Source organism: Leptodactylus fuscus, chromosome 1, assembly GCF_031893055.1.
Source record: "Leptodactylus fuscus isolate aLepFus1 chromosome 1, aLepFus1.hap2, whole genome shotgun sequence".
NCBI classification, from domain to species: Eukaryota; Metazoa; Chordata; class Amphibia; order Anura; family Leptodactylidae; genus Leptodactylus; species Leptodactylus fuscus.
Window position 1 is genome coordinate 92,522,067 of NC_134265.1, and position 16,981 is coordinate 92,539,047.

Consider the following 16,981-nt stretch of genomic DNA (forward strand, 5'->3'; position numbering starts at 1 on the left):
AATCTGACTTATTAAAAATCTACTGAGGCAATTTACATACAAAAGGTACGTGTGGAATAGCCTTTCTAGAAAACCTTCATCGCAGTCAACGATGAACATAGCGAGCGCTTCCACCAGGACATTTCGGTGATGGAGTCACGCTATCGGGGTCGGTGGAGTGCAGCAATGTTGGCATACTACTGTTGGACGCTTCAGTGTGATTTTTTTTTTTTAACTCATCAGTATAAGCGGAAGTCCACACCTAAGAAATTTAAAGCATGAATATGTTTAACGAATTTTTGCACATATTTTACAGATATTAGACTTCAAACTGAATTTTTGTTTATCATATAATTATGTATGTTATATATCATTTCAGTAGCTATAGCCACGTTCATGTTTATAATTCATGTAGCAATAACTTTTAAAATACAAGTTTTTTTGCAAAAATTACATTTCTTATGTTTTGAAGTAATGGAAATATAAAATTTAAGATCGTGGATATTTCAAGAATGGAGGGTGATACAGAAAAACGGTGTGCATATTTGAAATCCACATGTTCAAACTGACAGATCGATTATTGTATACCAAGATATCCTCGGAAAGGGAGAGCAGCACTCAAAATGAATAAACTGAAATATAATAAAATATAAAATGTTATTATACATGGTAAAAAAAAAAATCACATTTTCACTCAACAACACTCCGCCTCCCCCTGGCTCGAACTGACTCTACATGACTTGATTGATTGAATCCATAGAGATCTACCAAACTATAAGGAATTAATACAGAAAGTATATTGGAAAATTGTATAATTTTTCATTATACGAATAATATCATTTATTTTCTGTAACTGAACACCCCCTTGAAATGTCTGATTTCATAGATCTATACAGCTACTGCTTTGTTTTATCTAGGGTTGTGTGATCCAGGTGACTTAAGTAACATACTTCATGGTGATATGTGCTGTTAGGGAAACACATTATAGATTTTCTAACTTTTTCTTATGTCTCCGTAGGAATGGATATATATGGATACTTGCTAGCTCGAGAAGGGCGACTGGAGGATGTGGAGAATCTTGGCTGTAGATTGTTCAACATATCTGACCAACACGCTGAGCCTTGGGTAGTGTCAGGGTAAGAATGATTTGTAGAATGGGGAGAATCTACTATGGTTTTGTATCCAAATTCTAGCCATTCAGGCGCACAATGTGGCATTTAGACTATTCCCTCCCTCCCCCAACTACCTCAACAAGGTGGCATGGTTTAAGCATACTTCAAAATAGTGGTGTAAAATAAGCTACCTAATAGATGGCATACGTTATTTGTTCTTTTTTGGAGAAAGAAAAATTGGTAAACTATAAGACCCATTGATTTAAAGAGGACCTTTCACCATATCTGGGCACAGGCAGTGTTATATACTGCCAGAAAGCTGACAGTGCGCTGAATTCAGCGCACTGTCGGCTTTCCCGATCCGTGCCCGGTGTAAAGCGCTATCGGTCCCGGTACCGTAGCGCTTTACAGTCAGAAGGGTGTTTCTGACCATTAGCCAGAGACTTCCTTCTGCCTCGCGGCGCCAATCGCGCTGTGCTGTGGAGCCGGGAGGAACGCCCCCTCCCTCTCCTGATAATGCTAGTCTACGGACAAGCTGTGTGAGCAGAGGGAGGGGGGAGTTCCTCCTGGCTCCACAGCACAGCGCGATTGGCGCCGCGAGGCAGAAGGACGTCTCTGGCTAATGGTCAGAAACGCCCTTCTGACCATAGAAGAGCTACGGTACCGGGCCGTAAGCTCTTCACACCGGGCACAGATCAGGAAAGCCGACAGTGCGCTGAATTCAGCGCACTGTCAGCTTTCTGGCAGTATATAGAACTGCCTGTGCCCGGATATGGTGAAAGGTCCTCTTTAAGGGGAACAAAAACTGTATACCATCTATTAGGTAGCTTAGACCCTTGTAATCAACTGCATTGGCATACAATGATATGGGAGTCTACAGAAGTTAAGTATGTGTTGGACAAACCCCGAAAGATTAACTTGATGACGTTTACCCGGTGGCTTCGTTAGGACCGAACATATCTGAACCAGACCTGCTATTTAACTCTAAAGTCTCTTCATAAGAGTATGATAAGAGGAGGTCAAGGTGGGGTGTTCTAACACAAAAAACTGTGTTATCCTCCTTCCCTGATCTCTGGAGTGACTCCTTTTCGGCCTATTTCAGCCTCCTGACTCGCATCAGGGACTGACATCAGTCAGGGAGCCTGAAGAAGACCGGGAGGTATGCCAGAGATCAGGGGATGTGAGTAACACTGTTTATGTATGCTAAATTGCTCTGGGCCTCCACTTACTGTACTCTGAGGTCTGAAGAGACCCCAGAATATAACGGTGGTTCCACTTTGGGCCAAATAACACTGCAGATAAAACCTCACATATATTGTAATGACTGAAGTGAAATATCACATCGGCTATTTGGTTTGAAGTTTGCTTTCCGTTATTTTTCGAGGAATTACCCAGCCCTAATTTGAACATTTATTCCACTTTTTATTTTTTCTTCATCGTGACATTTTACTTTCAGGTGTCACAGTTTCTACACGAAGAGACATTCCAGAGCTCTGTATTTAGGAGCCAAAGCAATCCAGCTGAACAGCAACAGTGTTCAGGCTTTGTTACTGAAGGGGGCAGCTTTGAGAAACATGGGTAGAGTGCAAGAGGCAATCATTCACTTTCGAGAAGCAATCCGCCTAGCCCCCTGCCGACTGGACTGCTGTGAAGGTATGTGCTGTTAAAATTGTATATTCAGACTTGGACTCTTGTTATTCTGCACCCTTAGTGAACAGTGACCTGGTTCCCATCACTAGACACATTAGCAGTACTTTCAGTCTGTTGTTGTTTTTTTTGTGTTAGCCAAGTTCACATTTGATTATTTTCATTCCACTTCTTTGATCTGTCATAGGATCAGAGCAACAAACTGTGAAACACATTCTGTCTGCATCAGTCATCATACATTGGTGTTTAAAAAAAAAAAATCAATTTATTCCATTTTATTTACTTTTCAAATGTCCGAGGGATTTCTGCGCGCCCAGTTTTATCTTTTGTCTGAATAGGAAACAAACAAGATGGAAGAAAGCTTCCTTCTTGTCTTTTACTTTGCAGTGAAAGTAGGCTTGCAATGGGACGAAACGCATCTTTTGTGAGGACTGTGTCATGAGCAGTCAATAAAGCAAAAATTGACGGAGCAGCAATGAGTACTGGAACTTTCCTTTTATTGTTTGCAGGATTACTCCCTTCCACGTGCACAATGCCACTGACAACTGAGTTCTGATCAACGTATCATTCTTTGCAGTGATTTATGACAGATGTAAATAGAATGTGCTCCGTTTATATCCGTCATTACGTTAGTTTTACAGTCTGTTGCTCTAATCCTGTGGACACTGAGATCAACCGACTGAATATAAGATGTGAACTCAGCCTTAAATGTTATGGTTGCTTTGTACTTTGTCTGATAGATTGGTCATTTCACTTTTGTTCATTCACATAATTTAATTGACAAAAATAAACTATTAACATTGCTTAAAACTTATACACAGCTCTGTATATATCTGTATTTGTTTTGTTTTTTTATGTTTTTGTTTTCTGAAAAACTTGTTTAGTCTTGGACCATTCACTTGTAGTCTACCACAATATTAACTGCAATTGAATTGGTAGGTTATGAGACTGGCTCTTTATCTAACCCCTAAAATGTAAGTACAGGGATAGAATGAATGAGGCAGACTCTGCCCTCAGCTGCTCCTCCTGTCCGTATCATGCTGCTCCTCCTGTCCGTATCATGCTGCTCCTCCTGTCCGTATGATGCTGCTCCTCCTGTCCGTATCATGCCACTCCTCTTAGCACTCGTCGTCAGTTTAGTTAGAATAGCCTCCGCCGGCCATGCAGTGAGCGCTTCTGGCTTTATGCCATATACTGTAAGATACCGTGGCGTACTGTGTTTAGTGAGCTCACCCTGTAGTATAATGCTTATACAGACCCGGCCTCCTTCTGTGTTTGGGACGATCAGCCTTTCTTTTTCCCCTTAAGACCTGTGGATATTATTGTAGCTATCCATGTGAAATGAAAGGAACTAAACTGAAGACTGTATTCCTAAAGAGCGTAGTAATGTGATATGGACAAGATGGCGGCAGCTGAACAGAAAGTGGTATGCCTGCTTCATTCAATCATGCTTTACGTGTTGGTTTACAAGACCAGCTTTTTATCTGTCGGATCAATTGTTGCATAATTTTGCTAGTTTATAGATTTGCTGTTGAATGGTAGACATGCGGGCAAGTTTTATTATTTTATTATAGTTTATTAGTATATGACCTTTTTTCTGTGTCAGGGGGATGCATTATGACCTGCAGCTACGCCCTGACCCTTGGAAGTCATCTGTAACAGCGTAGCAAATTTTTGTATTGCAATTTCTGACATTGTGTAAGTTGTTGATTTAAAATAAATAAATAAAATTCTTGTTCGTGATTATGGGGGCAGTCATTTTTCTTGAGCATCTTTTTAACATTTAGAGACATGCTGTCCATTAGCCACATGGCTCATAACAAAGTGTAATCTGGGGATGGCTCAATGGGGGAGATCACTAGTCTTCATATCCTAGCACAAGTGAGGGGTGCACCTCATTTATTAGGAGGTACATGTCTCTTCATAATTTGGGTGTACTTTCCGCTGGGTCATGCGTCTGCACACTGAAATCTATACAAGCTTGTAGCTGGAAAGGATTTCAGGGATCATTTACGCAGCAACTTTTTTTATGCCTTGTACATAAGATAACTTTTTTACAAGCCATAATAAATCTGCCCCAGTGAATTATATGAATGTTTTTCTATGACCTGTACAGAGGTGTAGAAAGAGAAGGGGGGGATGGGTAGGCTGTGACCATCATGTACTGGTGGATTATGTGCTTTCCAAAACCAATTTTACCTTCCATCCTGATCTGTGGTTATGAGAGGACTGCCAATTAGTGATGGCTACAGATCAGGGTATCAGCTGGGCTAGTTTATTTGAGCTAGTAGCCAGGACTTTTTGTTTCTGTAACATTTTTGATCATGCATTCCTTCTAAATAGATAAAGCAAATACACTGGTCTACCACTTGGAGGCAGTGTTGATGCTTTTTTGGTATTTTCCTTTTAAATTGTCAGTTTGTGGTTCAGATCAATGGGCTTAACTTGTCTATTTAGCTGTTTTTTTTTTTTCTAACCACGATTATTTGACCTCACTATAAGAATTTCCTTCCTTGCTTTTATTTGGGATTGCCTGTTAATGCTAACTGATCATGGCTGTGACTCTAAATGCTAAAGTAAGACTCTTCCTTTCTGGAGCTTTCTGTTTTTGTAAAGACTTTACTTTTGTCTTGGTATTAAAATACATTTTTCTACATTTATTAGTGGATACATCCATTCAGGCTGGTACTACCACGTTAGAGTTGCGTGCCCACTCTGGATGGCTCATTACATGGCACAAAGAAAGCATAAAACTGTACTTACAATCTGAGATACTCATCTAAAATTTGATATGATGCGAATAGATTGCTATACAATGGTAGACGTGCCTTCATTCAAAAAGAAAAATTATATATATATATATATATATATATATATATATATATATATATATATATATATATTTGGCGCACAAAGGAAAAAAATAGTTTGTATGGTACTGTGAGTCTGGTGAGCCTTCTTGGCTATCTCTCCCTTCCCTTATTAGTGAAGAGGTTGTTTAGTGAATCATTCATCTAAGATATATGAAAGTTGCTGTAGATCCAGTTTCTGTAGCAAATCCCCTTTGAAGAAAACCTTTCAGGTTATTTGTGCCCTATGTAACAGCTTGTGATAGAAAAAGAAAAACTGACTTCCATGATATATCTGTTTATATGATTTGGAGATGAGAAAATCCTTACCCGATTTCTAGGAAACATAGAGAGAGTCCTGCTTACCCAGTCTATACAGGCCCACTGTTTTTGGTACATACACTGTGTGGTTAAAGAGGACCTTTCACCATATCTGGGCACAGGCAGTTCTATATACTGCCAGAAAGCTGACAGTGCGCTGAATTCAGCGCACTGTCGGCTTTCCCGATCCGTGCCCGGTGTAAAGCGCTATCGGTCCCGGTACCGTAGCGCTTTACAGTCAGAAGGGCGTTTCTGACCATTAGCCAGGAACGTCCTTCTGCCTCGCGGCGCCAATCGCGCTGTGCTGTGGAGCCGGGAGGAACTCCCCCTCCCTCTCCTGATAATGCTAGTCTACGGACAAGCTGTGTGAGCAGAGGGAGGGGGCGTTCCTCCCGGCTCCACAGCACAGCGCGATAGGCGCCGCGAGGCAGAAGGACGTTCCTGGCTAATGGTCAGAAACGCCCTTCTGACCATAGAAGAGCTACGGTACCGGGCCGTAAGCTCTTCACACCGGGCCCAGATCGGGAAAGCCGACAGTGCGCTGAATTCAGCGCACTGTCAGCTTTCTGGCAGTATATAGAACTGCCTGTGCCCAAAAGTCGTGAAAGGTCCTCTTTAAGTTAGCTCAGTAGAACCAGTGGTGCGGACCCAAACAGTCAAGACAGGGACACCGAGTATGCAGTAAACTGGTTTATTTGAAAGGAAAAAAAAAATAAACAAAAAAAGAGAAAAATAAATAAACCTTGACTTCGGGCACAAAATGAGCAAAACAAAATACTGACTTAACTTCAGGCAAAAAACAAATAAAAACCTGCTCATCTGAGCAACTAACTAACAAACTGATAACCTAACTATACATGTGGCTTACTTACAGCCACACAAACAAACAAGTGCAATATAGTCTCCCTGGACTCAGGGTTACAGGACAGAACCATACACCTCCTTTCACCCCATGGGACTGCACCTGAATGCAGGATCTGCAGCCTTTTTCTGTCCCAGTAATGAGCCAAGCATCTACACCTCAGAAACCTGGGGGAGATAGATATCTGGAGTCCAGCACTCTACCTTCTCACAACTGATACAAGGGAAGTTGTCAATCACTGTGTGTGGGGGTGGGGTAATCTAGGCTGTCATTGCCTTTCCTAAGAGTCCTGTAAGTATTTACTTTGCTTTTTACTCCTATGACTTTGAGCAGGATTTTTGTTAGATATGGCAGATATGCTTTAAATACTATAAATGTAATATTTGTGTGCACAAATGATAGGTAATTCTATCTTTCTTATATTCCAGTCATTAAAATGCTTCTGTGATTCTCTCATGTCTCATTGGAACGCAGAATACATTTTAGTCGGCGGACTGTTCTGCATGCAGGAATACATATCCGGTGTTTACGCAGTGCTGGCGCGGAGGCAGTGTTCTGCACTGCTGCTCTGTACTGTATAATTTTTGCTTTTATTTAAGCTTGGCATGTAACCCGGAGGCCTGGCACTGCTGTCTTAACCATTTCTTAAATAGAGTTGCTACCAAGCAATTGCTCATCTGACAGAAAGTCTTTGTTCTTCTCCCACCAGGGCTCATTGAATGTTATCTGGCATCTAATAGTGTCCGGGAAGCTATGGTCATGGCCAATAATGTCTACAAAACTCTTGGAGCCAATGCCCAGACTCTAACTCTGCTGGCAACAGTGTGCTTGGAGGATCCAGTAACTCAGGAAAAAGCAAAAACACTTCTAGACAAAGCACTTTTACAAAGGCCAGATTACATAAAGGCTGTTGTAAAGAAAGCTGAACTACTCAGTAAGTATTTAGGTCAGACCAATAGTCATGTGTGGAATACCTGATGATGTAATGTATTGAAGAAGAATCCACATAGAGTTCCCTGACATTCGCTGGGCAAAAATGAGATGTAGTAACCAATCTGTAAAGATTTATATACCCAATACTGCCCACCATTTATCAGAATGACTTGGCTGTGTCTGGTCCTCTAGCTTAGTTCTGTACATTTGAGCTGTGCTACAGTGCCAGACATAACCGCGTTCTTATAGATGTGCCTGTCTCAGGTACTGCAGTTATGGGTTGTTGTGCCACTTGTATCTTTTCATAGGGTTGTTTCTCCTGGGATAGGTACCCTCAGTCAAGGCTGTTAACACATAGGTAGGCCCAGTGCAAAGGTTTCATAAGTGAGCCCCCCCCCCCCATCACCACCTCAACCACTAATACCTGACCTGCACAAATTATACTCTCCCCTCAGTGACCCCCCACATAATATAATGCTTTCCTAGTGGCCCATCATACAATCAATTGCCCCTGCATGCATCACACTTTAAACTCCCCTTAACCCCGTGGCCCCACAGACATTAACCTGTCCCACCTCTTCTTGGCCCCTCTGTCATTATATTATAATGTCCTCCTCCAGGTGACCCTCACAGTTTCATGATCCCTTCAGATTGCCCCACAGTGTCAAGTCCCTGAGTCTCCAGGGAACAACAGGTGCGATGTAAGTGATATCACCACATTGCGCCTCCTCCTTCACCATTGTCTCTGGATGCTGATGAGTTGGGGGCAGCGTCAGGTCAACTGCCTAAAACATCTGGGACAACAGATACAGAACTGTCACACTGTCCCAAGTGGGCCCCCGCAACCAATAGGGCTCAGTGCAAGTGCACTTTTGGCTCTATGGTTAACGCAACCTTGATACCTGAATCTCACTGATATGAAGGATAGGCCATCAATAAGTTCCGTTATGGTCACTTATTCACAGGACAAGAGATATGTTGGCAAGCCTGATCACCAGGTTCTGTCTGTGGTGAGGAGGACAGGGGAGCGAAAATCCCCCTAAAGTCTCATTGGGAATGGAGTTGCTTGACAGTCACTACATCAATTCCTAAGGTTAGAGACGATGCCGGAGATAAGTCCCAGCAGCCATACAGCAGTGAATGGAGTGTCACTCAATCTCTATTCACAAGTAAGTTTTAGGGGGACTTTTGGTACTCCTGCGCACTGAGGAACAGGTTGATCGGGCCCTCATCAATCTTTATCCCCTGCCCTGTGGACAGGGAATAAGTGTCCATAACAACACAACCCCTTTAAGGGAATATTCCAGGTAACATTTAATATATCTAGAAACAAGTCATGTATCATCCCACCTTGTACTGCATTAGACATAATACAGTATAGGTTTTACTTTGAGTTTTCCTTTAAGAGCTTGGATAGCAGGTGAACATTGTAGGAGAGATTTATCATGCCTTGTACACCAGGCATCCAGCATACAAAGCATGAAAAAAGTAAAAAATAGTTGCACAAGTCAGGGTTTTGTGCAAAAACTTGCGACTTTTCTCTTTTATGGGGCTCTCACCACCTTCATGACTTTACGAGGAGGTTTACACGCCATCATAAATGAGACCCACCCTCTGCTGACACAGGAATTGGAACTGAAACTGCCAGTCTCCATAAATCTCTCCAAGTGTGTCTACCCTCCTAAGCATCAAGAACCAGATTAATGAAATATTACCTAAAATTGAATATGAAATCCCATCTCTCCCCATCGTAGGGTGCATTAGTCTCCATGACACTTACGGTGTCCCTGTCTGACTTTACTAGATGGCAAGTCATCTGAGCCACAAACTAGAGAGGCTTAGAAGAAAATTGTCTTTTGGAAATGTGTTATAAGAATATTTATACTTAAAAAGAGGAACAACTTTATAATGAATAGAACAAGTGATTTATAAGAAACTTTGTAATGTTATCAGAAAGAAATGCCTCTTTCTGCTCTTATCAGGCTGTTTTCTCGATATTCCGTCCTCTCCTAAAATTATATAAGATATAAGAGAAGAAAAAACTTGATATACAGTAGTCTGATGTTGAATCTGTAAAAGACCATTCGTATTGTAACCATCAGTACGTTCCAGTAATTCTCTGTACATGTCCTGCATGATTCTGGGGTTGTTTCTGAGTGATAGAGGTTTAGAGCAGATTCTTTCTCTAGTCACAGTGTTCAACATATAACAGCTAGTCTCAACCCACCAGCTCAGACAAAGCTATAAATACAGTATGCAGAGGGGAAAACTGCTAAATAATGCAAAAAATTTTATGACCAGAAATGGTGTTACTCCTCATGTACACAGAGCAGCTAATCCTAAAGTCATGAAAAATGACAGGTAGGCCTTAAAGAGGTTTTCTCATCTCACTGTTTCAGCAGCTTGTCTACTGTCTCTTCTTCTCAATTTCTGTGTCTTCTACCCCCCCCCCCCCCCCCCCCCCCCACACACACACACACACACACACACACACACCACTTCCCAGTTTGCTGAACGGGACACTGTGAGGTATCCCAATACTTAAGCAGATCAGATAATATGCACATGCTTGTAGAGAAAGACTCAGTGTTATCTGTTTGTTTATATAGATATATAACAGACTTTATCAGCAACTGATTGTCCTGCCAGGAGAGCAGTGAGTGACATCACTTGTCCTATCTCATATGTCCGTAGTCATGTAAATGCTGTGTAAACAATGGGAGGAATATGTTCACATAGCAGGCAAACAAAGCAGCATTTCTAAAGCAATATATTTAGAAAAAGTCTTCAAGTTACATACGCTAACAGTATACGTAAGGATCCTTGAGATGGGAATGCCCCTGTAATAAAGAACCAGTATCCATGTATGCCTCCTTTTCATGATTAAATAAAGCGAAAGTTTTCCATTTCCAGGCCGAGAACAGAAGTATGAAGAAGGTATAGCACTGCTGCGAAGTACTCTTGCAAATCAAAGTGATTGTGTCCTGCATCGTATGCTGGGCGATTTCCTTGTTGCTGTGAATGAATTTCAGGAAGCCATGGACCAGTACAGCATTGCTCTCAGGTACAGGTGTTCTGTGCATTTCTAGACATGTACAACAAACAATAGCCCAGATTTACTGATAGTTAAACACTGTAAACTTAGACAGGTAGTCTGAAAATGCTCCAGATTTATCACTCCTTATCTGTATACCATTTTATACCACTTTTCAGTTGTCTTACTTTGAGCCAGAGTTTTACAACACAATTTTGGTGCATTTATGGCTCATTTTGTTGAAGGCACACTTGCATGTCTAGTTAGGCAAAAAGCCTAGTTCAACTAGATGTGCTTTGTTTTTGTCCTTTTTGGAATATACATAGGTAGGATACTCATTCTGTTAAATGGATGACCTTCTCTAGACAAGACCTTTTCAGTTCGGTCTTCTACAGCATTTCCTTCTGTACACTTAAGACTGCCGTCACACTAGAATTCGGGGACTCCGTTACCCATTCCTCTTAAAATATGCAGGAAGATCCCATTATAGTTCACGGGATCCGCAGGTAACCATCCAATAGGGTTTCTTTTTTTTTTCAGGTCCCTAAGTGGACTTGAAGAATGGAAACATGAATGTTATTGTGAACCTAGTGTAAAGGTGTATGAGTGTATGCAAGTTTCTAATATATTTCTACTGAAAGTGCTGCACCATTGTCATACTTTGATCGGCGCCACACCCTTGTCTGGGAACGGAGTCTTCTCAGACCACACAGAGATCCTGTCTGGAAATGACTACTTATGGAGAGTCATTGGATCTAAGGATACCTGATAAGGTGCAGTACTTTCCAAAATATCAGTGCAGTTTATATAGACCTGTTTTCTACATATTGGTTAAAATGGCCAAACTTTTTAAAACTGGCTATATATTTATAACCCAAAATTGTTGCTCTAAGGGCATGTTCACATGTAAGAATTTGGGGCTGATTCTGCGCCAAATCCTGCCCTGAATCTGCCTCCCATTGTTTGCAAATCCTCTGAAATCCTGCAACAGAAAGTTCAGTGTATACTGCTCTATAGGTATATGTGGCATATATTGTCCAAAGGGCTTTATAGTATTAAGAAATTGTTTATACCTGTACAGTGTGTCCAGTTTACTATGGGGGATAGTCTACTATTCTATTCTACACATAAAAAACCCAATGTCGGGTCCAAATGTGAGCTCAGCCTAAAAATCTCTAGTTCTTGTCCTAGTGTAAGAATCTACATACATACGTGACTGGTATTCACAGCTCCTTTAGCTGTATACAGTGCTTTACATTACTATGTTATGTTTTTAACCTTGCTATTCCATTTATTCAGTAGGAATTTTCTATGTTAAGTTCCATCAGTTGCCCCCCCCCCCCCCCTTAGGCACTAATGGGCCATGCCTATTCTAAGAAGTGGGGTACAAGTAGCCAGGGTTAAAAAGTAAATAGCATTTCCTTACTCCCGTACCAGGAAATCTAATAGGTTTATAGCCAGAGGTGCTGGATTTCATATCTGTAGTAAATAAGCTTGTAAATGCCTATTTACGATCCGTTTTGTATTCTATGTTATTTTTATGGGTTGTAAGATCTATTGTTAATGTATGGATTTATGTGTCAATGTGATGAGGAGCCATTTAGGGGATTAAGATAATGCTTAGGCATAGAGGTGACCTGGTATAGCTCTTGGCTGTGCAGAGAATGGGCTTTCCTATGTAAAACACACATTTAATGTGTTGCTGTAATGCAGCATCCTGCAGCAAAGAGCGGAGCATGTGCATTGCATAGCCCTCTGCAGCAGAACTACTAGCATTTCTTCCAGGAGACATCTACTTGTCATTTTATCTTCTAAAGAATCTTATTGAAAATCTGAAAAATAAGCAAAATGTAAATTTGAGTCTCTTTATAAGTTGTAGTGAAGACATTTTACATTTGTCGCAGCTCCGCACACAAAGATATAAAAATCCATATTAAATAAATATAGCAAAGTGTTATTGACATCATTCTGTATATACGGTAGACTTCTAATGGTCAGGTTTATAATATGCAGATTATAAGGAAGTAGTAAGAAGTTTTGCACTTTTATGACCTGTCCTGTTTCTGGTAATATAAGTGCATTACTTCCAAGGCTGTTGTGGATTTGAGAAGTCCAGTGGGTTTTCATAAATAGTAGAATAACAAGGAAGGGTATACAGCCAGTGGAAAATGAGATCTGAAAGTACAATATATACACTGATAGAGCGGAGTAAATGTTATAGAAACAACATAAATCCCTGAAAAGAGACCACAATCCACATCTTGAGATTTCCCAACTCAGAGCTATAATATAAGCTGGTGTATATGGCAGTGTGGGGGAGATAGTATCTTGGGCACTAGTAACAATGTCTGCAGAAAAGTGGAATATGTTTCATAGGTCTTGTACTGACACCTAAAGGGTTGTCCCATCAAAGATACTTATACCCTAACTTAGAGGGATAAGGGTCACATCGCAGAAGGTCCAGCAGCAGTGTCTCCCAATGATGAATGAAGTGTCAGCCCTAGCAGTCCCATAGAAATGAATGGTGCTGGTCATGCAAGTGCACGAGTGCTTCATTCACAATGGGGGACTATTAGTCCCCTGCTCACCTCATTGCATTTTCTAAGTTATTCCCTTTTGAAAGTCATTTTATTGTATTTTTTTAACACCAATTGTATGCAGGTAGCCTAAGGGTTTCAGTAGCTCTCCTGCGTCCTCTCCCCTCCAAATCCTGATTTCACTTGGTGGGGTTGGCTTAGCCTGTATGATGTAAAACTCAGGGTAACATCTCCTGCAAGACGCTGCATACTATTACATCTTGATGTATATACAGAGACGCTGTTCTAACCCTTCTAACTTTAAAAATTATGATAGAAGGCTCCATTAGCAATAAGTCAGCATGAAGAGGATAGAGGTGGCCGGGAACAAGGACTTATGTCACCAACCCAGCCACTGCTACCAGATGGCAGATGTGGTCTGTAGCCTAGTAAACACTATCAATGCATATTTAATAGTATCTGACAAACAAAGCAAGAGTGGTCTGTATGTAATGGTGCAGGAGTCTGTAGCAACTACTGGGGAAATTTATAGCCTTATGTGGTTTACCAAGTAGTAGTTTGTCAAATGAGGTTAGAGATAGGCAATTAATCGAAAAATAATGGAAACCAACCATCATCCAGGATAACAGACATTATTTTGTTCACATCTGTAATTTTGATCGGTTATTACATGAATTCCACCTGTAGAGTATGTACACAATACTGTTTAATGTCCATTGCTCTCATCTTCCACAACATCAAAGCACTGAACGTTAAATGACAGATGCAAATGGCGCCCACACCGTTACTCTGCCACAGTTACTGTCCGTTGCTCTCATCCTTTGACTGATAACAGCAATGGACATTAACAAAAGGTTGTGTGAACATGACCTAAACTTTCAAACAACATGTGATTTTCTAGCAGCATTTGTGACACTAATAAATGTTTTTCAATAATTTATATATTAACAAATTTTGGCTCCTTTCTCTGAAATCCATGCCCATCCCTTCTCTTATCTTCTCTACTTTATCTGTACACCTTGGCTTTCACAGTGTAAGTTATGGTATATCTCGGGCATTATAGAACAGAGCAGTGATTTTAGTGTCATCTGAAAGATAAGATTCACAGGAGGACAATGTCCTATCAGGATTACTGATTTGTGAATAAATGAAACCAAAACTTTGGCATGTAAAGAGTGCAGTTTCCTAAAATAACCGTAAATTGGTTTTGGTTATCATAGCCAAGCCCTAATTCACTCTTCTCCCTGTATTATTTTCAGAGATATCACCAGTCAGGATTGGGCGCAGCTGTATATAAATATGGCAGAACTGCGATCTTTGTGTCATATGTCCACTTCTTTCATTACACAATAGCCCTCCCCTCTGTACCCCTAGTGAAAGCAGCTCACAATAGAGGAAAAAATATATAAAGAAATGCAGGATTTTATAAAATAAAATAAATATTCTAGTATGTACTAATGACAGAATCCTGCCAGAAAATCACAAGTTGTTGTAAAAGTTTAGTTACACTTTAAATGTTGTAACTGAGGATGGACCCTTCATAGCACATAACCCATAATTTAATTCCATTATTATTTATCTTCTTAGTCTGGATCCGAATGATCAGAAGTCACTTGAGGGAATGCAGAAGATGGAGAAAGAAGAGAGCCCAACAGATGCTACACAAGAAGAAGATGTAGACGACATGGAGGGTAGTGGAGAAGAGGGAGACTTGGAAGGAAGTGACAGTGAGGCCGCTCAGTGGGCAGACCAAGAGCAGTGGTTTGGGATGCAGTGAGGTGGTACACAGATGTATGTATACAGCGCATCCTCATTTTTTTAAGGCTTAAATCTTGTCTTCATGTCCAAGCAACATCTTGTAGGAACCATAGAGATTCACCTTGATCATCTTCAAAACCTCTTATGATGTACAATTACCAGGTACTGTTGTAATCTCTGCATGGTCCTATTTTCTGCATTTCCCTTTCTTTGTGGAGTGGAGAATCTGGCTGCAGAACACCTTTCACATGGCCTACAGTCTATAGCAAAATGTCCCCAAAGTATATAGGTAAGGAGGTAGTTGATTCATTGAGCTCTGGTCAATATATAGCAGCCTGGGTGTAGTATCGCTCTTGCATATTGTCGTCTCATTTTTATATGCATCTACCCAAGTATATGGGTTTTGCAGAATAATATAAGTATTTTTTTGTTGTGTGCCTATTTTTCTTTTTTTTTTTTTTTTTGCATTTTCATGCATTTTTTAAATTCCATGTGTTTGTGTATATATGTAGCAAATGAATATTTTTGTTTGTTTGTCAGACCTAATATATTTCGATATGAAATACATTTCCATATGTATTATTGGGTTCAAACAGAATTGAAAAGAATTGTCATTGTATACAATGTATACCAGATTTGATGTACTCCAGAAAGTTGCTTTTCTATTAAAATAAAACACAACCCTTTTATGTGGTGAGTCTTTATTGACATGTCAATTACGGCTTAGTGGAAATAAATATTTCTGTAAGATTTTCAGTAACTTAAAGGGATTTGACAGGCCCTGATAAGTTTTCATATTGATGACCTATCAACATGATGGGGTTATTGGTATCTGATCAGTTGGGGTCCAACAACTGGAGCCTGCAGCAATCAGCTGATCTGGCTGCCTTTAGGTGCCGACCAGTATAACACTGGACAAAACCAGAAGCAGTTCTGCTCTTATTCAAGTAATAAGGTCATAACTACAGGCTCTGGCCACTGTATAGAATACTGCAGCTCTGTCCTATTACTTGAAAGGAGCAGAGCTGCTTCCGCCACCCCTAGGTAGATAAATCAGCGAATTGTTGTAGGGTCTACATTGGACCCCACCGATTGGTATGAAAAACCACCTAGGGACCATGAAAACACATTTTAAAGCTAAGGTTCCCAGTTGCAAAAAATTATCATTACCCAGTGTAATCATGGCAGTGATCAGACAAGCAAACACTAGTTTTTCGGCTGATCCCATGTTTCATGAGCTGCTCATTTATACAGGAAGATGTGCTGCTGACAATATGCAAACTGTATGGGATTGAATGATCAACTTAACCCATCATTAATTTCCCTATAGGGTAAAGGCTCACATAGTGCCCATGGCAGGTCAATGATCACAGAGATCGCAGGAGATTGGTAGTTAGGCCATACTCAGTTACCACTATTAAAACCTCGCTCAGGCTAGGCTAGCGCTTGGTCTCTGGGGATTCTGTCACCCATTCCACTTGAAATTTGCGGAGAGAAAAGGCCTTCAAGCGGAACTTTTCTCTCCGCATTTTTTGAGTGGAAACCCGGAGGACCGTGTCAGACTGACGTAGCTGCTGTCGTTAGTGTCAGAAACGCCCTTCTGACACTGAAGGCTTAATTAACATATAGGGCGCCAGAAATAACGGGGCTCAGAGCTCCACAACGAGGGGGGCTACATACATAATTCAAAGTGCCCCAGAGTCTGTGCAGCTGCGCCTGTAACATGGTGCAGAAAACTGCACAGGCTTGGGGTGGTGAAAGGTCCTCTTTAAATGAATGTAAAAGAAGCTTGAAGGGATTCTACCATTAAAACCTCATTTTTTGTGGATAAGATGTCTGAATAGCCTTTAGAAAGGCTATTTAGATGTGATCTCCGCCGCTCCGTTCCTTAGAAATGCCGGTTTTTACCAGTATGCAAATTAGTTGTGTCACAGCGATGGAGACGGGCC

The 16,981-nt window shown here is 40.8% G+C and overlaps 1 protein-coding gene across 1 annotated transcript in view; it reads left to right on the top strand.

Moving 5' to 3' along the window:
- Positions 1-15,703, top strand: part of ANAPC7 (anaphase promoting complex subunit 7) — a 32,875-nt gene extending 17,172 nt beyond the window's left edge. Inside the window, exons 7-11 of the mRNA XM_075272944.1 lie at positions 998-1,115; positions 2,548-2,744; positions 7,480-7,704; positions 10,617-10,767; positions 14,862-15,703. Of these exons, the coding sequence (XP_075129045.1) occupies positions 998-1,115; positions 2,548-2,744; positions 7,480-7,704; positions 10,617-10,767; positions 14,862-15,051 (881 nt within the window). The 3' untranslated portion in view covers positions 15,052-15,703. The remainder of the gene's footprint in view (positions 1-997; positions 1,116-2,547; positions 2,745-7,479; positions 7,705-10,616; positions 10,768-14,861) is intronic.
- The last annotated feature ends 1,278 nt before the right edge of the window (positions 15,704-16,981 follow it).